Consider the following 24652-nt stretch of genomic DNA (forward strand, 5'->3'; position numbering starts at 1 on the left):
TGTACATAAACAAAAACAGAGTAAAATGAAATTCCTCTTACCCTTTTGCTTGTGGCTTCTTATTCACCTGTTAAACAAATAAAAACCTGGTCAGTTTATTAAATCACCACCTTAGCCACACATCAACATCTGCAAATGTGTTGAGGTGGGCAGCACATGACTGACAGTAACTGCTCAGCTACCTTGATTGGTTTGGCTAGTTGAAATGCAAGCAAATTGTTCTGGACCATAGAACGAATCTTGAGGAGCTGAATGTAGGCTTTCCTGGCATTAGCAGCACTCTCCATTTCAAAAATCACCTTTGATTGAAAAGATAAAGAATATGAATACAGAGATAAGCAAAGATCTCAAATTTAAGATCTTGTTAGAAAACTTGAGCCTTTAACCTTTTCTCAAGCAGATATAACATTACACTGAAACCACTGTGCTTTCTGTTCCCTCTAGAGATAGTATACAAGACATGTAAGGTTGTGTAAATGATACAAGAGTGGAATTTGAATTTCTTACCCTGCCATTTAAAGGCAAATGCTTCTTGTAGGTACCATGGCGCTGAATCAGGGTCTCTACTTCCTTGACTGCATCAAGTGTTTTTGGCACATTTTTAACAATGAGTAGACGTTCTGGCAATGTCTACTCATCAGTAGTCGGGGGGGAAAAACACTATAGAATAAGTCTGATGTATGATACAGGTTATTTCAGTTTAAATGATTTAATTTTGAATGATATTAAACCAAGAGGACATACAGTCAATTTTATCCAGCATAAACATTTGGTGATTTACTTACAGGGGACTTCTCCATGCCCACCAGTACTCTGAAAAGTGACTCCTTTGGAGAGAAAAGTGGCAAACCAATAAAGATCAGTACTGCATGAAATGTGCATGAATATAATGCACTCTGTCTGACAAACAAAAGAGAGAGCATTTAATGTGTTTATAAGCTCAGGTTAAGACCTAATAACTGATTTTATATTTTTACAGCTATTTACGGTCAAGCCAACTAGACAATACTTTGATGAAATCTATTTTTCCTCTAGTGAACTTAAGACACATATGGAGTGCATACTCACCGCGTAGTACAGGTTGATAGGTTGCATCATCATCTTGACAGTTATCGGTTTCTCCTGAATTTTAGCTGGGGTTTCAGAGCAGGCCTTCACCATGGCTTCAGCTGTCTCTGTGTTAAGCATTTGCAGGAAGGCCTGAAAGACACAAAAACATCAAAACTAGTTCAAAAAGATTATTGGACATACACTGGTGGCCAAACTTTAGAATAATGTACAGATTTTACGGTTTTGGAAGGAAATTGGTATTTTAATTCAAGAAAGTGGCATTCAACTGATCAAAGTATAGTCAGGACATTACTGATGTAAAAAACAGCACCATCACTATTTGAAAAATGTCACAAAAAAAAAGTTATTATTATTTTTCACGTTATTAATGTCCTGACTATACAATGCCACTTTGGTGAATAAAAGTACCAATTTCTTTACATAAAGAGCAAAATCTGTACATTATTCCAAATTTTGGCTGCCAGTGTATGCATGTTTCGTCATCTGCCATAATAAATTCATTTGTATATAATTGTTTATTTTAATTACCCTTTTCTGAGTGATTGCTATGACAGGAGTTGAGAGGAGGCCATAGGGTTTAGCAAATTTTGTGAGTTCATCCTCAGTAACCCCTTCTTCTGGAAGATCAGAAATCTCAACTATATTTTTTCTCCAGGGGATTGCCTGAAGTCAAAGACAGAAGGTAGTTGTTAATTTGTTTTAGTTTTTTATTAACTACTATCAAATTTTGAAAGAAAATGCATGACATGTAGCCTCATGTTTGCTGAAAATGTAAATGTGGCATGTTCATTACCAGAAAAAAAAAGTAGTGAAATGGAGAGCAACTAAGATAACTATACTGCTCTAACCCTAGAGCTCTTTTGAGAATTGCGCTTGGCCTAGGTTGTGCAGCGTAACTGTCCCTGTGATCAGTGGAGTAAAATATACATATATAAAATTAATAGATTAGATAAAAAATATTTACTAAAGAGGCACCAAGAGAAATATTACTATTTGCACGGCATGGATGGAATGATGAGAGTAAATTACAGCTCAATTATAAATTAACAGGTTTCCATTTGTGGAAAAGATGGTTTAGAGGAGAACACAAAATAACATACCTTATTTTCAATCTTCTTGGTAACTGGTCTCTCTGCCAAATAACACAAACAAATGTTACACAGAGAGTCCTACATGACCATATTAGAAAATATGGAAGTTTATGTCACTTACCTGAACCCTTAGCAGGGGGTTTAGCTTTAGCTGTCTGTATGTTCTTTTTAGGGTCACTTGTTTTTTGGGGTGCCTTGGTCACCGGAGATGTCTTGACACTTGTCGACTCTTTTTCTTTAGTTGACAATGGTGCCTTGACTGTGTTGGTACCTTTTACATTTACTGACTGGGTTGGCTTTTTTGTAGTCACCTCTTTTCTATGTAAAAACACAAATATATTAACAGGACTTTTTTTAAAGATTTACAAATTTCTATATTATCTAAGTATTTAATAAATAAGTAGAAACAGCAATTCACTGCATTGGATGGCAACCTACTTCATAACAGTTTTTTCAGTCTTCACAGATTTTTTACTGTCAGCATCTCTTGCATCCTAAAGTTGAACACAGATAAGATTTAATTTGAGGACTTTGTATGCCTCACATTTCCAAGACTGTTTATGGACTTAACAACTGCATATATACCTTCTCCATGGAGATCTCAATGACCTGCCCATGAATTGTCAGATTCTTACAGTTGAGCAAAGCTTTGGCATCCTCCTCTCTTTCCATACACACTGAGGCCTGAAAGATGGAGAGAAAGAACCTAAATGAAAACCTTTGCACTAGCCACAACAACCAGATTTCTGCATTGCATTCTGCAAGTATTTATTTCTCATGACTCGTGGCCGAGCGACGTCTATGGAGAGCGAGGCCAGAAGAGGAAAAGCGGTAAGGATTGACATCTGTGAGAAATTATCTCTAACAGCTATTTTGTGTTGCAGTGAGAGATGGAGAGAGACACACACAGAAGAGTCTATGTGTGCATGCATTGATGTTATGCTGAAAAGAAAACCTTTGTGTTAAGTGAACCGAGTTAAGAGTTAAGATTGTTTGTCCGGCTCCCGCTTCCTCCATGAGAAAATCTTAAATCTGTTACATCCGGTTAAAAACAAAACAAAAAACAAGATAAACAGAGTATTCCTACCTCATTAATGGCTTTGAGGAGGATGGCAGTATAAATCTTGCCAAAGGGTTTAATGGCATCTGTCAGTTCTTTGCTGGTAGTGCCTTGAGGAATTCCCAAGAATCTCAGTAAACAGGTAGTGCCTGGGGCATCCTTGCTTTTAGGCTTTGCATCCTGTACAAACAAAAACTGATATAAATCCGATTTTGTACACAATTATAAGCACGGACACACCTAATGGAAATGTCCAAAATAATGGAGAAACAAGCACATTTACATCTTCCTGTAACTTCTGTATGAGGCTATACCTTTAATGAGCTGGTAGTCTTTGAAGTGGAGTGTCTGCTTGAGGTGGAGTGTCTGCTTGACCTGGAGAGTTCACTTCTCTTAGAAGGAGAGGAAGACCGTCTCCAACTGCTGCTACTTCCCTTTGACAAGGAAGCAGTCGAGCTGCTTCTCTTCTTAGCTAGTTCTGCAAGTAGGGCTGGTGCCAAGGATTCCACTACTGCCTTCAAAGTACTACTATCTGCGATTGAGGAAAGCTCAGCTGTGGGAAATTAACTTGATGCATTAGTATTTTTAGTGATTCGAAAGAAGAACAAAAAGGCCTATGAAAATGTGCTTTCATACATTGTAAAAAATGCATTACAATAATTGATCCTACCTGATGACATGATTTTTTTGGCCAGTCGTTCACTACTACTAGATCTCTGCTGGGAGAGGCTGCTCCGACGGGGGCTTGATCGACGTGTAGGAGAACGTCTACTGCTACTGTAATGACTACAGTAACCTGGAGACTTTGACAGATGTGATGGCGGACTACGGGACCTTCGTCTGTAAGGGCTGACTCGAGTCCTCCTATTGGGGAGGTACCTTCGAGGGCTCTGCGATCGTGACCGTTTACGGTGGCTTGATGAATCATGGTGCCTCTTCGGGCTGGGGGATCTGGAGTATGAGTGAGAATGGGTGCGACGCTTCAAGCTGCTGTGCTTGGACTCCGGCTCAGGTCTGTGGATGATTAACAAATTGTAAAAAATACATTCAAATGCCTTTTCAGAAATAGAACAATACATTAAGAATAGATTAAGCTTATTTCTTGATCTCGTAAGGTTTCAGGGTTCCCCCACTCAAGACATAATTTCCCAGGACATTTTATGTACCCAACAAGTGTAAAACCACACGTGCCCATTTAAATAGAGCTGATTTTTTGGCGTTTCTGTGTGCCTTTTATAGTAGTTTCTCACCTCCAGATAAGCAGTTCGCTACATTGCCCAGTGTTATTATTAACATCTGTAAAGCTGTGATTTAATTAAATAAATACATAGTCTGTATGTGCTGCACACTTCAGAATGATCTGCTCTGTCTTCTCACACACAAGAGCGCACATGATATTCATGAGGTGTTTTCAGCGTGAGTGGCCAGTTTCACACATTCATTTTGAAGCATGCATCACTTGCAGACTTTTGCAGTTTAATTATCCCACTAGGACATATCACAATTTTTATTTGATTAATTGAGCGTTTAAAAAACATTTCTTCCAAATATGTCCTTTCCATGGCATTCTGCTTTTTAGAGCTAATATAATTTTTGAATCCATCTGCGAAGCAGAGATGACAGCAGATGAGCAGAAAATGTATGTTACAGGGATTTGTTCATGAGTTAATCGTTGATATTCTTTCACAATGCACAACCGCTGGCAGTGACAAAGCAATACGAAAGTGTATTTGACTCCTGTTCTGATGCAACAAAAACCTTGTAAGCAACACAGTCGAACAGCTCTATTATAATAAAGTATTTTCCAAGACTGATAATTATTTCGTAGGCCATTAATTTAATACATTTTCTATGACTGGAAAACTTCATTGCAAAATCCAAGGTTTTCCATGACGTGTGGGAACCGAGATTTAAATTAAAATATCCCATTAACTGTAGCATTAGCATCAGTGGCAGATCTAGCTTGTATGGAGCCCTGGGCAAATTTATCTGTGAAACCAGCCCTATATGTCCAAAATTAGAGACAGTAGAGTCTTACCTTGAAACTGAGACAGCCTCAACATTCCAGTCAGGGTATCTATGAAAACAACACAAATACAGCTTTTCATTCATTGCTAAACGAGACCTCCTTATGAAATTCTTAACAGCACAAATGAACTCTGGCAGACAATCATTAAACACTCACTGTTTCCTAAGAAGTCTACAACGTTCAATGTGAAGATTTGTGTTCTGATGTTCAATCCAGTCCTGCAAACAAAACAAACATGCTACAATTAACAAATGACAAAACTGATTTAACCTATAAAATTAATTGTGCGTTTTTTAAATTAAAGTGTCTTTTACTCAAAAAGCCTACATGGTTTTTTCTGCTGCTTTGGTAATTTTAACATTTGCTTTAAGAAGGTGGATTACAGACGGTGCACCTGCAGATGCACAAGCCATCAACATAAAGATCAACAAAATAGATATTACCTAAAAACAAAAAAGGACCAAAATTAGTGACACTATATGACTTGGTAAGCCCACTATGGCCTCATTACTAGAAAACACAAATTTAAGTCCATGTTGTTTGTGAAAAACTTCTTCCAGCACAAAAAAAATAAAAAATCCAAAGTGTGGCTTCAGGCATTACAAATACGGTAATTCTTGAAGGAGACGGTTTTCTGCCTCTTGTCTTCAGCATTGTAGGAAGTCATCAGGTCTTCTTAACTCTGCCTCCACAATAGTAGTTTTGTAGTTTTCAAGAGGCTGATATTAGGTTTCAGCAAAATTACAGGTTTCCAGTAAACAGACTGGCAGGTCTCCTTCGAAGGATGCCAAAACTGGATTGGCTTAGAGTAGTCGAACTACTAATTATGAATAAAAAAAATTCAGCCTTAGTCTACCTACTGTATTATCTACAATACCATTGCCAAATATAAATATGTACTTATATATATATATTTTTTTTTTTACCAACCACAATTAATGAGCAAGTTGAAAAACATTAACATTCCATTACAGGTTTATGAAATTTTATTTAATTGTTTAAATTTAATACAATTTGTGTTAAAATTATAGCAACACACATTTAAATGAATAAAACAACCCATGTGACCTTTTACATACAACAAAATAAATGCAAAACATGACAAATGAGGCACTACTTGGGGTATGAAAATACTCACCTTAATCTGGACACATTCAATGATACATAGAGAGCATGTATGAGGAAAGATTCTTGGAGTAGCTGCGGAGTAATCTTTCATCATGGTGGGGGTAGGAAGTCTCTTTGAAGCAGGGGCGCTGATTGGAGATGAAAGGAACGGGATCCATTTAGAGCTTGGACCTCCAGAGATATCATTGATGGTCATCAGAGGAAGAACACCAAGCTGAGGCATCAACTGTGCAGGTGGCATCTGTAAAAGTGACGGCATCTGAAGCTGTGACAACTGAAAAGGAGGTCGACTGGAAGATGGCAGAATAGACTGGGAAGCAGATGGTCTTGCTGTAAACGTCTTGGTGGGTCTTGGATCCACTGGTGGAGGTTTCTGAAGCTTTAGAACTTGTGCAGGACCTGAAGCTGCTTGACAGGGCTGAGGACGCTTTGTTATGTCCATCCCACTAAAGGGGGGCCCAGAAACATCCCTCCCATACTTTGGTGACTCTTTAGGTAGGTGTTCACTTGCATAGTCATCTGCGTTCTCCTCAGGATAGCCAAATTTACTAAAATGTCCATAGTCAATGACTTTGCCGTGCCGAGGGTCAGAGCCCATGACTTTGGATCTTGCATCAATATCAGTGATGCTTCTATTCGCTTTGCGCATACGGATGTCACGCAAAATAACTGGGAGGTTGTCAGGTGTCAGTTGATAATCTGGATAGTGGCTTAGAAGCTCTAGGTCCTCATTTGAGAGTCCAAAGCTGGCGAGCACGCTGCTGGCACTTTCTGGGGTGTAGCGTGAAGGTCGTTGTTCTGGCAGAGGTTGGCTGTCCAAACTGCTGGATGCTCCACTGCCACCAAAACTAGAAGACTGGAACACCTGTGTGGAACTGGAAGAACGATCCAAGCCAGAAGAGGCCAAGACCTTGCTGGGGGCCTGGTACAGAGACCAGTCCCCCTTATCAGATCTCAAAGAGCCACCAGTCCCTGAATAACCAGCCCCGCCTGAGGAAAGCCCTTCATCCCTTGTGTCCTTTCTCAAGCGGCGATCTGCTGTTTTGGGTTGCTGTAGTATTTGAGTGAGAAGGCGAAATTCCTCGTGGGCACCCCGAACGTTACGGTCTATGTTGGCTTCAAGGTCTTGGGAAATCTGTGACTGACGTTGTCCCAACGCAAAGGGCATCTGCTGGTTAACCATCAATCCCCCACGAGAAGTGGACATGGAACCTGGGCCAAGCCGGGCTGCCCCCAGTTCCAGTCCAGCCTGTGACCCAAGCGACCCATACTGGGCATGCACAATGGGTCTCTGATTATTAGGGAATGTCCCCCCACAGGGATTATATAATGGATGAGACATGGTGACCTTAAAAAAGTTGAGCAAGGTCAAGGTAGGTGAAGCAATTGGAGGGAGAGTGACACTTGTGACAGCAATTGCATTCAGCTGGTAGTGCCAACTGAGTCTTTATCTGTGCCAACTGAAGGGAGCCAGGGACTAAGAGTAGCAGATTCCCAAAATGGCTGAGGGAATTTGCAACAAGGGGCACATAACTCTCCAAGAACAATGCAAAGCTGAAAAAATTAGGGGAAAAACACAAAGGATTATTGGCTTGGTGTATTCAGGTTGTCACAAAAAAATGGCAAAAGTGCAGCGATCACTTTCTCCTTCAGTAAAACGTTCAAATCACCAGCTTCAAAATCTTCCTGAGCTTCAGGGAATTTAAACAGCTTTCCATGTCTTCACTGAGGAAAAGGGCAAGCAAAAAGGGCAAGACAAAGTAAAATAATATTACAGTTCAGGACTACTTTCACACAACTTGCATGCATTTGTTTTAGTGATTTTCTTGTTTTGCAAGACTGTGGTAAGAGACGTTTAGCCAGAATGAAAAGCAAGCAAGGAGGGACAAACAAACCTCAAGACAGGACAAAATGAGAGGCCAGACTGTTAATCCATATAAGTAAAACAAATATGACTGATTAATAACCGCTGGGGGGGCAGTCTGGACTGTCAATTTTGTCCATTGCTACCAACAGAGAAAAGGTGTCTCGTCTTATACAGCGATCAGCCATAACATTAAACCACCTGCCTAATATTGTGTAGGTTCAACTTGTGCCGCCAGAACCGTGCCAGCGGGTATCTCAGAATAGCTGATATTCTTTTCAGCACAATTGTACAGAGCGGTCTGAGTTACAGTAGATTTTGTACGTTTGAACCAGTCTGGCCATTCTCAGTTGACCTCTCTCTTTAACAAGGCTTTTCTGTCCACAGAACTGCCCCTCACTGGATGTATTTTTTTTTTTCACCATTCTGAGTAAATTCTAGAGACTGTTGTGTGTGACAATCCCAGGAGATCAGCAGTTACAGAAATACTCAAACGAGCTTATCTGGCACCAACAATCATGTCACAGTCAAAATCAATGAGATCACATTTTTCCCCATTCTGATGGTTGATGTGAACATTAACTGAAGCTCCTGACCCGTATCTGCATGTTTTGATGCACTGCTGCCACACGATTGGCTGATTAGATAATCGCATGAATGCCTGTTGGTGCCAGATGGCCTGGATCGAGTATTTCTGTAACTGCTGATCTCCTGGGATTTGCACGCACAACAGTCTCTAGAATTTTACTCAGAATGGTGCCAAAAACAAAAACATCCAGTGAGTGGCAGTTCTGTGAATGGAAACGCCTTGTTAATTAGAGAGGTCAACAGAGAATGGCCAGACTGGTTTGCACCATAGACTGTAAAAAAAGATGGATGACGCCCCTTCACTCTTTTCCATTGGTGAGAACTGAAGCCGCCAGTGTCCCGATATGGACTGGTCCTAGTATAGGTCATAAACCCCGCCTCACCATGTTTGGCTTCACTTTTGAGGTCTTGTGCAAAGTCTACAGTAACTCAGATAACCGCTCTGTTGTGAGAAGAATATCATCTCAAAATGCTATTATTAAGGTGCTCAAAAGTGTACTAATTTAAAACAATCCAAGAAACAAAATAAATCAAATGAAATTGTTGCTTTAAAATCAAAACAAAACATGAGAAAAAATGACATTCATTGGCTCAGACCTGCGGCGCCATCCAGCGACTGCACGCAAAATGTCCATTGAACAACAGTGATCGGCCGACTCACATCAGACATTTCTGATACGAGCTCTCGCCTTCACATGTATTAAATCACAGCCACTGTTTATGGAGGCTAGATGGAGCCGCTCTTTCAAGAGTCATACAAACATTAAGACAAACATGGTGATATTAGACCCATATTATATCACGACTTGAGCACATGTTCTGTACTTGTACAGCACGAGTCGTTTGATATCGTGAGACTAACAACAAATACACATTTATAGATGTATCGCGATGCGTCACAGCCCATCTACACTGCTCGAGAAATAAGAGCGTTTCCTTTCAATGACCGTCTGCAACACAAACACACGACAAACTACAACCTCTCATTACATTTAATGAAGCTCATGAATCCAGTATCGCTGATTTTAACGGAGGTGTTTCAGTCTGTCTATCGTGCTGTTGTTGACGAGTTCATGTCTCTAATACAAAATGAAAACAATATTTTTATAAAGACATGTAAACGCGGACATATATAGTCTAAATAGTGTATAAACTATTTCAAGATCGGTCTTGAAAAATATCCCGATGTTTGCAGGCCTCAGGCCCAGCTTCGCGCAGTCGACATCCGTCATTTTACAGAGGAAAAACTCGTTTTAGACGATCATCAGAAAACATTGTTTACACCAGGAGGACTCCTAAAACATTTGAGTTGCACCACGGTAACATACCTCGTGTTTTATGAAGTACAATCTTACTGTTGAAATTCGTCCGATCGGGACACTGTTTCTGCGGACGGTGAATTTGCGTCTCAGACGTGACCAAATGAACCAAGAGTCATCGCACACAAGATGCATTCAGGAAAACCAATCAAAACCTGCGTGATATGGACCCAAACACCAACCATATCATGAAATGTGAGTAATTTCGCGAGAGGCGTGACATTTTGCAGTGTATAAGAAGAAAAAATGAAATTGCATGAAAAAAGTGTCATGCATTTACCTGAAAACGGAAATTAAGGGGTCGTTTTCATTCTTTGAGTCCAGGAGATGGCAGTGTTGTCATTTTCTGTGCTTGTCTTCTCTCTCTGCTGAATCCTTATGCGCTGGGTTTGTTTCCGGCAAATGGACTAGGACGAGTTCATTTAGAATTTGAAGCTCACAGTATAGCAAATGATGATGACAAAGCACTGCTGAGGGCATTAATAATGAAGTTCCTCAATTACAAAGACAAAGTGAACTAAAAAACTAATTTAAAAAACCAAATTAATGATACAAAAATTAATCAGGAAATAGTATTTCTTAGAGTCCAGTATGAAGAGACGTCCGCCTCTAGAGTGGCAAGCAGTATGATGAAACGGAAACAAAGCTATTATGATCAAGTTGAATAGCCAAGGAAAATTTTAGCATGGAGAATCAAACAGTTGCAGTCAGAAAGTGCTATTAATTCTATTCGGTAAGATGGGGGAGATATTTTACGACGGATCCTGTCAAAATAAATCATGTGTTTAAATATTTATTTAGTTCTTTATACAGCTCAGAATATACAGAAGATAGGAAACAACAAGAAACTTTTTTTAAAGAGGTTCCTAAGATCTCTAATGAGGTAAAAGACAATCTTGAAGTAGATTTATCAGAAGAGGAAGTTTTAAGTGCTATTGAGAATTTAAGACCAGATGGACAACTTGACCAGATGGAATTCCTATTGACTTCTATAAAAAGTTTAAGAAAAAAATGGCCTCTCCTATCTTAAATATGTTTAAAGTGTCATACCAACAAGGTGTACTCCCACCATGTTTAAGAGGTGCACTGATTATGCTCCTTATTAAACTCAACAAATTAAAAATAAAGTGTGAATCCTATCATCCAATTTCATTACTAAACTCTGATACAAAGATACTTAGAGCACTGACCCGACTGCACATCTCTGTGGGTCTTCAGATCGGGAAGAACACCAATACGCGAACAAGCACCACTTCGGGGCGTAAAGCTGACTGGTAGAGGGAGCTCAGGCTTGGTTGACTGTGTCTACGACAACAGGTGGTAAGCCACTTGGATCTTCCACAGCCCATCCGAGGGCCAGACATGGAGGTTCCAGAGGTCTGGGTGCGGATGCCAGAGGGTGCCCCGTCCCTGAGAAAGAAGGCCCTGGTCCACTATATTACCAAATATAGTGGACCACAGGTCCGTAGCCAGCCTTTTCTTTTTTTCAAAAAGTGGACCTTTTTGCAGTTTTTCTCCTCCTTTTGTATTTAATTATGAGGTTCAAATACTTCATTTTGGTGACCTTTTATGCACTAATTTGTGCTGGATTAGCTTGCCTGCTGGTTAACGAGCACGCTTTTGATGCACCTAAAATATTTACTGCATTGTTGTCAAATGCTTCCTCATGTAACACCTTTGTCAGTCCATCCACAGTTCATAAGTTTAAAGACCACACTAACAACAGAATAGATTTAATGAACTTTACTGAAATATTAATAATAATTCTTCTCATCATCATCATTTCTTGACTCTCTGTCAATGCCTCTTTGCTTGTTGCTGTATTTGTCTTGACACTTATGGATTTAGTACACTGGTATGGCGTTTAATTTTGGACAAAACAGCGCAAGTGCAAAAACACAGCGCGCAAGTGAATTTCAACAGTGTGAGCACCATGACACAGCTCGCACGTAAAATTTAAACCGGCAGAACTTGCAAATCACAAACTCGAGCACAAAAAATATGATTGTGCACACAAATTAACAAGTCCCACACACGCGCGAGTTCTTTTCTGCACACAAGTCAGTTCTGACACTCAGGGGCGGGCCCAATCCTTTCTGTTAACAAATGCTATTGGCTGCTGACCAAATACTGTATTGATTGGCTGCATCTCTTCGAATCTCTCGTGATTGGCTGTTGTTGGACGAGAACAGACAGACAATAGGAAGGATTATGCAGACAGTAAAGAGGTTATGGTTTCTTTCTAAATTCCTCCTTAATTTCTTGTAGCTGTAAGATGTTTTGTGCATACACACACACACACACACACACACACACACACATACACACACATATATATATATATATATAAACGCACAAAACGTCTTACAGCTAAAAGAAATTACGGAGGAATTTAGAAAGAAACCATAACCTCTTTACTGTCTGCCATCATCCGATTCCCAATCTTCCCAGTTCCCTCCTTTGTAAAAATAAAACCCATTATATTAGGAAATCACAGTTAGTGAAAGAGAATGATAAGGGTGGTATCAATGCCTTGGACTTTGAATACATTTTTTGGGGCATTTATGTGTAAATGGTTGAAATCATACTTACTCTATGTGATAGATCTCTAGATTTTTATTTAATAAAAAAGGTGGGCCTGAATTTCTTTTAAAATGTGATTGAGGTATCTAAGATTCCTATTAAATTATCAAACTTCCACAAAAAACTTCTCCAATACTGTAAAATTATATTTACCCACAACTTTTTTCCCCATGGATCAACCGTATGGAATAACAGTGTCATTATAATTAATATGAAATCATTGTTTAAAAGTGATTGGTATGAGAAGGGTATTGTGTTTGTGAATGATAAATTAGATGCATTTTTGCTCAAGTATAATCTTAACCGCACTTATAGAGAATATAATAAAATGTGTAAATCAATACCGTTATTACCGTTAATCCAAAACACATTGTTGTATGTTAGAATAAGACTTTCACCAACCGTACCAAATCTAGTAATTAATGAATGTAATTTACATTACAGAAAATGTTATAACAAATGTATTTATATAACAAAATGTTTTTGGATTATAATAGAGGATTGTGTGTACAAATTCCAAATATGAATGCCTTGTCCATTGATAAACCACATCTCAAATTCATCAAATGGCCCATTTGCCTTAAAGTCAAAGAGACTCAATTTAAAATAATTTATAAAATATATCCGGTTGCTGACTTTCTTAGAAAGAGGTTTACATTGGAAGTAGATCCCTGTGTATTTTGTGAGGCTGCTGATGAGACTCTGGAACACTTGTTCTTTTGTGTGTCCTATGGCCAAAAGCTTCTGGTCTGATTTACATACATGTCATTTAAGATTGATGACATCCTGATGTTTGACTTATCACAAATTCTCTTTTATATGGATCCATAATGTAGATTCATCCCTATCTGATTTGGTTAATATGATTGTCCTCATGGGTAAATATCATTCATTATAGTAAGTGGAGATATTCGAATCCTTCTTTTTCATGGTTTATGAACGATTATAAATTGTATTTTCCTCACTGAAATAAGTACAGTCTAAAATTGCAAGAAAGATGTGTAGTGATATATCCAGACAATTGTTTCTATAAATATCCACTTGTATGCTACGTCTAAAGGATGCTTTTATTTAAATTTTATCTTTAATATTTACATTTTCTCTCAAGCCTTTTGATCTCAAGACTTTTTTTTAAACCAATATCCCTTGTTGTTTGCTTTTTGTTGTTCAGTATTGTGTAGGGGACACTTTTCTTTCATTTACACTGACAATAATTGTATTGTTCCAATTGATGTATATTTCTTATTTCTCCACTAAGAGAGTTTTGTATGTTTTTCTCTTGTCAAAAATAAAAAGTTCCCGCTTTCTGTCTGTTCGTTCGAACCACCCGAACCCCCCCTGCCTACGGGCTTGGACCATGATCAGAATGGATTTGTGAAAGGCCGCAGGGATTTCACAATGTCCAGATGTTGTTTCACATTTTACATTTTAAAAAGGGTTCTCCAGACACAGCAATTTTATCTTTAGATGCAGAGAAGGCCTTTGATAGGGTAGAGTGGCCCTACCTCTGGGAGGTTCTACAAAGGTTTGGCTTTGGGGAAGTTTTTTACTCATGGATTAAGTTATTGTATACACACGTTACGGCAGAGGTTCTGACCAACTGAATCATTTCCAGGCCTTTCAAAGTAAATAGACACTACACACTACATATTTTATTATTCCTTGCCGAACTCAGCTAATCTATTCCAGCTTTACTCAATCTTATTAAAAGGTTCCGGAAATGTTCTGGCTATAAGACAAACCCGTCTAAATCCTCTATTTTATTTCTTAATCAAGAGGAAAAGTCAAAATGATCATACTTCCAGTCTTAATGTTACAGATGAATTTCCATACTTAGGACTTCAGATTATGGCATATATATATAAAAAAAAAAAACGCATTGAACTACAATGCCCTAACAAATTAAATTACTACGTCTGTAGATAGATAGCCAAGATGGACTTGCTGAGCCAGAACTAACTAATCTGGAGAAATGTATATCTAAACTAAACCAAGGTGGAGGAAACATATTTTGTTTATACAACATGTTATTATTAGGTTCTCAGGAGTCATCTGCATCCAGATTAGCCATGTGGAAACAGGACCTTAGATTGAAGATAGATAAGGAAAAATGGGAGCAAAAATATGCTAAGGCTCAAACACAGACAGGTAACAGCAGACTAAAACTGTTACAGTACAATTTGCTTATGTGTACTTATATAACTCCGGTAAAATTAAATAACATTTATTGCAATATACCAGAGACTTGTTTTAAATGTAGCAGTAAAAAAGGCACTTTAATTCATTGTATGTGGGAATGTGATAAAATAAAAGAGTTCTGAAAAGAAATTAATAATATTATATGGCATATTATCTCGGTGAGATTACCCTGGATCCTGGGTTTTTCATTCTTGGTATTTATCCAGATAACTGTAATATTAAAAAGGATACTCAAGTATTGATAGACATGTGTATTCTACATGCCAAATTGCTCATCACCATTTTTTTAAAAAAAATATAAAAAGGCCTATTATAACTAAATGGATAAGAGAAATATCTTCATGCATTTCAATGGAAAAGATAACTTATATTCTTCAGGGTAAAGAAGACAAATTTAAGAAAGGAAGAGGGAAATCTCTCCCTGGTTCAGAGCATCTCTTTTCTCGGCATGGAGTTACCAGATCCTGGGGCATATACATCTTCAGCAGTGGCCGTGCCACTCAGGTTGATGCGTATTAGACCGCTGCAGCACTTGCTTCAGATGGGCATGGCGCCGTGGCACATACCATGTGTTCATCACCTCTTTCTGCCGCCATACATTCAGAATCAGAATCAGCTTTATTGCCAAGTATGCTTACACATACAAGGAATTTGTCTTGGTGACAGGAGCTTCCAGTCTACAACAATACAAACAATACCAAAAACAGCAGCAAGACATAGGTAATTCAAAACAAAAAAGAACACAAAATAAATAATTATACATATACGTACATACACACACCTTCATACATACCCACATACATACACGTAGTGCAAATCTAATACAATCTGTATATAAAGAACAAAAATCAGTAGATTATGTACAGAGCAATGTAAGTAATGGCAGAAGTGGATATGTTGGATAATATAAATTAAAATTAAACTGTGTATTGCACATCATTATTGCTCAATGGGGCAATTTAATTGTTCATTAGATGGATGGCCTGAGGGAAAAAACTGTTCCTGTGTCTGACAGTTCTGGTGTTCAGAGCTCTGAAGCGCCGGCCAGAAGGCAACAGTTCAAAAAGGTAGTGGGCAGGGTGAGTGGTGTCCAGAGTGATTTTACCAGCCTTTTTCCTCACTCTGGAAGTGTATAGTTCTTGAAGGGGGGGCAGGGGGCAACCAATAATCCTCTCAGCAGACCGAACTGTCCTTTGTAGTCTTCTGATGTCTGATTTCGTAGCTGCACCAAACCAGACAGTTATTGCAGTGCAGAGGACTGACTCAATGACTGCTGAGTAGAACTGTTTCAGCAGCGCCTGTGGCAGGTTGAACTTCCTCAGCTGGCAAAGGAAGTACAACCTCTGCTGGGCCTTTTTCACAATGGAGTCGATGTGTATCTCCCACTTCAGGTCCTGTGAGATGGTAGTGCCCAGGAACCTGAATGACTCCACTGCTGCCACAGTGCTGTTTAGAATGGTGAGGGGGGACAATGTTGGGGTGTTCCTCCTAAAGTCCACAATCATCTCCACTGTTTTGAGCGTGTTCAGCTCCAGGTTGTTTTGACTGCACCAGAAAGCCAGCCGTTCAACCTCCTTTCTATATGCAGACTCATCATCATCTCGTATAAGGCCGATGACAGTGGTGTCGTCTGCAAACTTCAGGAGCTTGACAGAGGGGTCCTTGGTGGTGCAGTCATTGGTGTACAGGGAGAAGAGTAGTGGGGAGAGCACACATCCCTGGGGGGCACCAGTGCTGATGGTACAGGTGGTGGAAGTTAATTTTCCCTGCCTCACAAGCTGCTGCCTGTCCGTCAGAAAGCTGGTAATCCACTGACAGGTAGAGGTGGGAACAGGGAGTTGGTTTAACTTAGTCCGGAGTATATCTGGTATGATTGTGTTGAAAGCCGAGCTGAAGTCCACAAAAAGGATCCTTACGTATGTCCCCTGTCTGTCCAGATGTTGCAGGACGTGATGCAAACCCATGTTGACTGCATCATCCGCAGACCTTTTTGCTCGATAAGCAAATTGAAGGGGGTCCAGAAAGGGTCCAGTGATGACCTTCAGGTGGGCCAACACCAGTCTCTCAAATGACTTCATGACCACAGATGTCAGGGCGACAGGTCTGTAGTCATTAAGTCTTGTGATTTTGGGTTTCTTAGGGACGGGGATAATAACGGAGCGTTTGAAGCAGCATGGGACTTCACACTGCTCCAGTGATCTATTGAAGATCTGAGTGAAGATGGGGGCCAGTTGGTTAGCACAGGAACGAAGGCACGCTGGTGAGATGCCATCTGGACCTGAAGCCTTCCTTGACCTTTGCTTCTGAAAGACATGGCACACATCGTCCTCACAGATCTTGAGTGCAGGTAGTGTAGCAGGAGAGGGTAGGAGGGGGGTTGCAGGAGGTGTTAATGGTTGTGTGAAATGAAGGTCCGAGTGCATGCGGGGTGTGAAATTGGGCCTTTCAAATCTGCAATAAAACACATTCAGGTCGTCAGCCAGTCGTTGGTCCGCCACAGGGTTGGGGGTAGGAGTCCTGTAATTAGTAAGTTGTTTCAGGCCACTCCACACTGATGCAGGGTCGTTAGCTGAAAACTTGTTTTTCAGCTTCTCAGAGTAACTTATTTTAGCCACTCTGATTTCCCTATTCAGTGTGTTCCTGGCCTGATTATACAAGACTCTATCCCCACCCCTGTAAGCCTCCTCTTTGGCATGACGAAGCTGTCTGAGTTTTCCTGTGAACCATGGTTTATCATTGTTGAATGATAAAAATGTCCTAGTAAGGATGCACATATCCTCACAGAAACTGATGTATGATGTAACAGTATCTGTGAGCTCGTCCAGGTCTGTAGCTGCAGCTTCAAAAACACTCCAATCAGTGCAGTCAAAGCAGGCTTGTAGTTCCAGCTCTGCTTCATTAGTCCATCTCCCTACAGTCCTTACAACTGGCTTTGTTGATTTTAATTTCTGCCTGTAGGATGGGAAAAGATGAACCAGACAGTGATCAGAGAGTCCCAAAGCTGCACGTGGGACAGAGCGATATGCATCCTTTAATGTTCTATAGCAGTGATCCAATATATTCCTGTCTCTGGTGGGGCATGTAATGTGCTGTCTTGATTTGTTTTGTTAAAGTCCCCAAGAATAATAATAACTGAGTCCGGGTATTGTTGTTCTGTGTCTGTGATTTGATCAGCCAGCTGTTGCAGCGCTAATTTCCCAGACGCGTTTGGAGGAATGTAAACACTCACCAAAATAAATGAAGAAAACTCCCGCGGCGAGTAGAACGGCTTACAGTTAATAAAGAGTGCTTCCAGATTAGGGCAGCACATCCTCTTTAATGTTGTTACATCTGTACACCAACTTTCGTTGATGTAAAAGCATGTTCCACTGCCTCTCGTTTTCCCTGTTAACTCCGCGATGCGATCCGCTCTGAACAGCTGGAAGCCCGGCAGATTCAGGGGAATCTGCCAGGGAGGTGCTGTCACAAGTAGCGTAAGATCCTTAGATAGACCTCTGTTTTCTGCGGACAGGAGTATCCCTAAAGCAGGTGTCCAGACGTGTCATGGTCACCACAGACACCTCCAAACTGGGTTGGTGCGCCGTGTGCAACGGCCACGCAGCTGCTGGCTCCCGGACAGGACCGCGCCAACGTTGGCACGTTAACTGCCTAGAGTTGTTGGCTGTACTTCTTGCCCTGCGGAGGTCTCTCCCGCTGATCCAGGGCAAGCACGTCTTGATCCGTTCAGACAGCACAACGACGGTGGCATACATAAATCGCCATGGCGGTGTACGCTTTGGTCACAGGTCACAACTTGCTTGCCCTCTCCTCCTTTGGAGTCAGCAGTGACTCAGGTCGCTGCACGCCACTCATATCCCGGGCAGCCTCAACATGGCAGCGGACGTGCTGTCGCGACAGGGAATGCTCAGCGGAGAGTGGAGTTTCCACCCCCAGCTGGTCCAGCTGATTTGGGTGTGGTTTGCCAAGGCACAGGTGGACCTGTTTGCTTCCCAATAGACCTCCCTCTGCCCACTCTGGTACTCCCTAATGGAGGCTTCCCTCGGGACAGATGCGCTAGCACACAGCTGGCCCAGGGGGTGCGCAAATGCGCATTTCCCACAGTGAGCCTACTTGCACAGGTGCTGTGCAATCCAGGGAGGACGAGGAACAATTTACCTTATGTCGGATCTTACGCTCCTCGTGACAGCACCTCCCTGGCAGATTCCCCTGAGAAAGGGCCTTCTTTCTCAGGGACGGGGCACCCTCTGGCATCCGCACCCAGACCTCTGGAACCTCCATGTCTGGCCCTCGGATGGGCTGTGGAAGATCCAAGTGGCCTACCACCTGTTGTCGTAGACACAATAAACCAAGCCTGAGCTCCCTCTACCAGTCAGCTTTACGCCCCGAAGTGGTGCTTGTTCGCGTATTGGTGTTCTTCCCGATCTGAAGACCCACAGAGATGCGCAGTCGGGTCAGTGCTCTCATGTCTGCAGGAGAGGCTGGTGGACTGCAAGTCCTTAGGGAAGCACGACCTGATCATCAGGTTCCTTAGAGGCGCCCGGAGGCCTGGACCCTCCCAGGCCATGCCTGTTCCCCTCATGGGTTCTCTCCGTGGTGCTTTTGGGCCTTCAGGGTCTACCTGCGTGACGACGTCTTTTTTATAACGAGAATTCACGTTTTTACTAGTGGAAATGTAATTACTGATATCAACAATTGCCATTTCCACTAATGAAAATTACATTCCTGATATCAAGAAATAGCATTCTAACTAGTGAAAATGTAATTGTTGATATCAACAATTCATATCCTGTAAATGAATAAAAGTCAGTATGGCTTGCACAGTATCAGAGCTCATTGTGAAATTCAACTAGTGAAACTTAAATGTTTGATATGAAGAATGTGATTTCTGTGAGAGTGATGGTCTTTTTTTTATATCAAATATTCACGTTTTCACTAGTGGAAATGATTGAAATCAACAATTGGCATTTCCACTAGTGAATTACATTCTTGATATAAAGAATTCGAATTTTAACTAGTGAAAACTGAATATTTGATATCAAAATTTAATATCCTGCAAATGAATAAAAGCTAAAATTGCTTGCCATACAGACATGTCATTCAATCTTATTCAAAACGCAATTATTGATATCAAAAATTAGTTTCTTGCAAGTTGAAAGTCCAATTTCACATATCAACAATAAACAACTTGTATATGTATAAACAATAAACATATCAATATAAACAACTTGGTAGTAAAAAATAGAGACAAGAGAGACAACAATATTCACTCGACCAATGGTGTGAGTCGGGGGCGGGACTATTTTCAAAAAGCTGTTTTGAAAACTCTGTTTAGTTTTGCTATTCTGTTTGGTGGCACAGAAATTACACACTTCAGGAAAAGTGTGAAATAAGGAAAATGGAGTTTCCTCCTCCAAAAATTTGATCTCTGATTCACTGAATTGAATGAGCATCAAATTAAACACAGCAAACATGTGATTGGGTCACATTCTTTTTGTGGATTTCTCAGGTCATGTGACAACATTCAACATTCCTGCAGTAACGATCCAAGAACTAATGCATTTGGGACTCTGGGTAGAAGTAACTCCTTTGACATAATGAAAGACCAGCCTCCTCCACCCAAATCCAGAATTGATGCGATACTACAAACCTGTCTCACACCATTAGAAGAAAATGGTAATGGTAGATGGAATAGCATATACAATATTGTAGCATCACATTACAAGATAATATTGACATCTTTCGAAAAATTATTAAAAGAATCTCACAGAAAAGCTTTTTTAATAATATCTCAAAGGATTAGGTAAAACGTGATCATCAATAGGCAGTGTCTGTGGATATATTGATAAATGGTATAATGCAACACCTTTTATGAAGACTACATGCATATTAGCCACATCTTTCAAAATTCATGAAATCTTTTCTCACTCAATTGCAACATTACAAAAACTCTGTATCTTTAGCCAATTTTCCAGTGCGGTGTTTTTTTACTAACTTTTTTTTTTTTTTTTTTTTACGAACACGGTATTACCGCTGGTTGGATGGTAGTTATGGGATTATTTTTCATTAAGCAGGGTTAAGGTTAAGCCTACTCAATGAAGCAAACTTGATTTCAAACTTCAAACTGTAATTTTTTATGATTTTAACAAAAAATTCAAATGAAACTGGAAAAAAATTAAGTGCCATTAAAATGTGTGTTGTGAATGGCAACATCTCTTTGGCAAATAACCTACTTCATCTGTGCATTCTCTACCGGCCGGGTATTTCATTGTCCAGGAAAATACGTGTGTGAATATATTTGTTTTGTTCCCTACATCAAAAAAATAAATAGATTTGTAATACATTAATGGGAATTGGGAAAACAATCCAAATATCGTCTTGACATCGTGAAAGGCATCAGCTATTGCCGATCACTCTGACCATCATCTATCAACACAACCGTAACCCAATTTGGAATGGCCAATTCCTAATGTGTTCAAAGTCCTTGTGGTCAGGGGCGAACATGTCATCAAATTGTTGGGGGGACAATAAACAAAACAATTCTCAAGAGCAATTTTTGAAGGTTTTTTTGTTGTTGCCCCTTTTGCATTTGTATTCTTTTATTTCTTAAACAATTATTTTAAGAATATATCATTATATTATTTACAATACACATATTTTAATGATATTTTAGGGGGGGGACAACCCTCAGATGGGGGGGTCCTGACCCCCCCGCGATTTCCGCCTATGCTTGTGGTGTCGTAGTGACTCACCTCAATTCGGGTGGCGGAGGACAAATCTCAGACAAAATATATTTGCTTGTAATATTGAGGTGATGATTTAAGAAATGTTCCATGTTCAATGTAAGTCAAGCGCAATCTACAGTTTTGTGGTATAATATACCGACTATCCAAAAAAATGATTTTGACTCATTCCTCAATTATTTAAAAGAAGAAAAATTTGGGTTGCAGTGATGCACTTACAATGGAAGTGAATGGGTTCAGTACATAAACATTAAAATACACACTGTTTATAACCACAAGACAACATGATTTGTGTGATAAAATACGTTCTGTTATATTCAACGTTACAATTTTGTTGTCATGACGACTTAATGCAAATGCGTGTGATGTAAATGCGTGTGATGTCACGTTTGAATGTGACGACACAAATTATATTAACATAATTTCATTGTTTACGTCTGGAGGCTATATTTTTTAAACAATGTGTATTTTAGCAATTATTGACTGGATCCATTCCCTCCCACTGTACGTGCCTTACTGTAACCGCAAGCTTTTATAAATTCAATTTTTTCTGTTCAAATTTAAAGGGATAGTTCACCCAATGAAGATTCGCACATCATTTACTCACCCTAATGCCATCCCAGATGTGTGACTTTCTTTCTTCTGCTGAACACAAACAAAGGTCTTCAGAAGAATATTTAAGCTCTGTTGGTCCATACAATACAAGTGGCCAGAAATTTGAAGCTCCAAAAATCATATAAAAGGAAACATCCATGTCTTCAGAAACGATAGGTGAGAAACAGATTAATTTTCAAGTCCTTTTTCTTTTTACTATAAATCTCACTTTCACTTTTACATCTGAACATCACATGTGGTGCCTGAGTGAAAGTTAAAAAGGAGATTTTTATTAAAAGTTCAGTAGTTACAGAAATCCTCAAACAAGCCCATCTGGTACCAACAATCATACCATGGTCCAAATCACTAGATAAATTGTGTTCCCCATTCTGATGGTTGATGTGAACATTAACTGAAGCTCCTGACCCTTATCTGCATGATTTCATGCACTGCTGCACACGATTGGCTAATTAGATAATTGCATGGATGATTGTTGGTGCCAGATGGGCTGGCTTGTGTATTTCTGTAACTGCTAATCTCCTGGGATTTACACGCAAAACAGTGAACTGACAAAGTCTACGGTAACTAAGATAACCACTCTACAATTGTGGTGCGAATAATATAATCTCAGCTATTCTGAGATGAGGGTTGGTGCTGTTTTGGCAGCATGAGGGGGACCTACAGAATATTAGGCAGGTAGTTTTAAAGTTGTGGCTGATCGGCAGGGCCGTAGCTAGTGGGGTGAAAGGTGGTAATGATTCTAGGGGCCCACAAGAAATTCAAAACCATTTTATTTTAATAGGAAAGGGACCCAGAGCAACATGGTCCGGGGGCCCAGAATGCCCCTCTATGGCCCTGCTGATTGGTGTATACAAGTCCATATCAAGATGTGGTAACATCCCCTCAGTTACAGTAGTGTTAGAGTTAGTGTTACAGTAGAGGAAAACCCAACACCGATCAGGACTGCGCAAATCTGTCTGGTTCTTTCTCCTGAGAATGTTTTAATTCACACGCATGCATTAAAATCTACTTGGTGTGTGGGTTGCTAAAAACAAACGAAGATTATTAAGCTTCTAGATTTTATATTTTGAAATAAGGTTTACATAAAACATCAGTACCTCTGATACAGAAAAGCTGCACCCTCGTAAGAGAAAACAAAACTCCCACATAGCGTAAACCGTCGTTTAGTTCAATTAATTAACATTTGAAGCCAAATTTGCAGCATGCCTTAATGTTTTGTACCCTGATGTAATGAATATTAAGCCTTTTGTTAATAGCTCCAAATGTTTTACTTTTTTCCATAAAAATTATTAAAAGATCTGGGTCTTCAGCCCCATCAGCCAGGGTCTAGCTACGCTAAGCTTTTAAGACGTTTGCGATAAGAATAGGTTATAATGAATTTACAATAAACACAAACATTTCTTCTGCATCTTCAGTATCTCTCACTTAGATGTGTTCTCCATACTTGGATGTGTTCTGATATAACAAGAGATCAATACAAGTGGGCAGAGAAGCTAATTTGGGATAGTTCACCCAAAAATAAAAACTCAACACTCACGATATGATTAGTAACTGGGGTTGTCAAGCTCCTTAAAGGACAAAAAGCAGCATTACTGGCAGAGCCAAGTACATACCGTCCTCTGTTATCAACAGTTTTGGGTAAATTACAAAGTTATCGACTACAAATTACTTCTCTAAAATTTTTAATCACATTACTTTACTGATTAAATTCAAAATACTTTCTATATCTCTATATTGTTCACTGCGCATCACCCTTAAAATGACTGGTTAGGGGGTGCAAGCCCTTCCGCTCTCACAGAAACACAAACAAATGTACATTTTTACTATCCTTTAAACGTACAACTTTAATGTCACAGCTCATGTATCAGCACGATAGACGCTAGTGAAGGGCTTGACAGTGCAGGTTCAAGTGATACCATCAGCCAATCAGTGTTGTCAGGTCAATATTCTTCTGTGGCTCCAGAGTAATTTAAGGTATTTATGGCTCACGAGATTGGCTTAAAAAAAAAAGGTTCCAGAAGAGTGTCCATTCTCTGCAGACATTAAATGCATATACTGTTTAGAGACACAATAGGTATCATATGTCATACAGAGGCATTGTGAACGGAGTACATGTTCTACATTGTCTTTATTTAGCAAGAGACTTTTTGTATTTCATTCAAAACAAGAAAAATTAATACAACTTTAAAACTGACTTAATTGGACCCATCCATTAACATTAATAATAAAACAAATAAACAAACAAAAATTCAGATGCAAATCTACTCGGATGCAGAACTTTGACTGGACGTTGTCAGTGTTGATTTGCCACGCTGCTGCTGAGACTTGAGCTTCTTATAATATTTCTGGAGGAGAAAGTAAAGGG

At 39.8% G+C, this 24652-nt stretch overlaps 1 protein-coding gene across 6 annotated transcripts in view; it reads right to left on the reverse strand.

The window, feature by feature from the left end:
* LOC127643423 (zinc finger protein 638-like) overlaps positions 1-24652 on the reverse strand; it is a 50946-nt gene that overhangs the window by 7781 nt on the left and 18513 nt on the right. Inside the window, exons 1-17 of one of the 6 annotated variants that reach the window (XM_052126387.1) lie at positions 10160-10237; positions 6390-8104; positions 5408-5469; positions 5261-5299; positions 3893-4236; positions 3537-3754; positions 3250-3402; positions 2748-2846; positions 2601-2656; positions 2284-2480; positions 2172-2203; positions 1600-1734; positions 1069-1200; positions 786-827; positions 508-630; positions 183-299; positions 42-67 (exon numbers count right to left, since the gene is read on the reverse strand). In XM_052126387.1, the coding sequence (XP_051982347.1) occupies positions 42-67; positions 183-299; positions 508-630; positions 786-827; positions 1069-1200; positions 1600-1734; positions 2172-2203; positions 2284-2480; positions 2601-2656; positions 2748-2846; positions 3250-3402; positions 3537-3754; positions 3893-4236; positions 5261-5299; positions 5408-5469; positions 6390-7721 (3107 nt within the window). In that variant the 5' untranslated portion in view covers positions 7722-8104; positions 10160-10237. Of the gene's footprint in view, positions 1-41; positions 68-182; positions 300-507; positions 631-785; positions 828-1068; positions 1201-1599; positions 1735-2171; positions 2204-2283; positions 2481-2600; positions 2657-2747; positions 2847-3249; positions 3403-3536; positions 3776-3892; positions 4237-5260; positions 5300-5407; positions 5470-6389; positions 8105-10159; positions 10238-24652 lie in introns of those variants that run through there. The other 5 variants (XM_052126284.1, XM_052126330.1, XM_052126531.1 and 2 more) reach the window with 5 other exon arrangements.

This window comes from Xyrauchen texanus, chromosome 1, assembly GCF_025860055.1.
Source record: "Xyrauchen texanus isolate HMW12.3.18 chromosome 1, RBS_HiC_50CHRs, whole genome shotgun sequence".
Classification (NCBI taxonomy): domain Eukaryota; kingdom Metazoa; phylum Chordata; class Actinopteri; order Cypriniformes; family Catostomidae; genus Xyrauchen; species Xyrauchen texanus.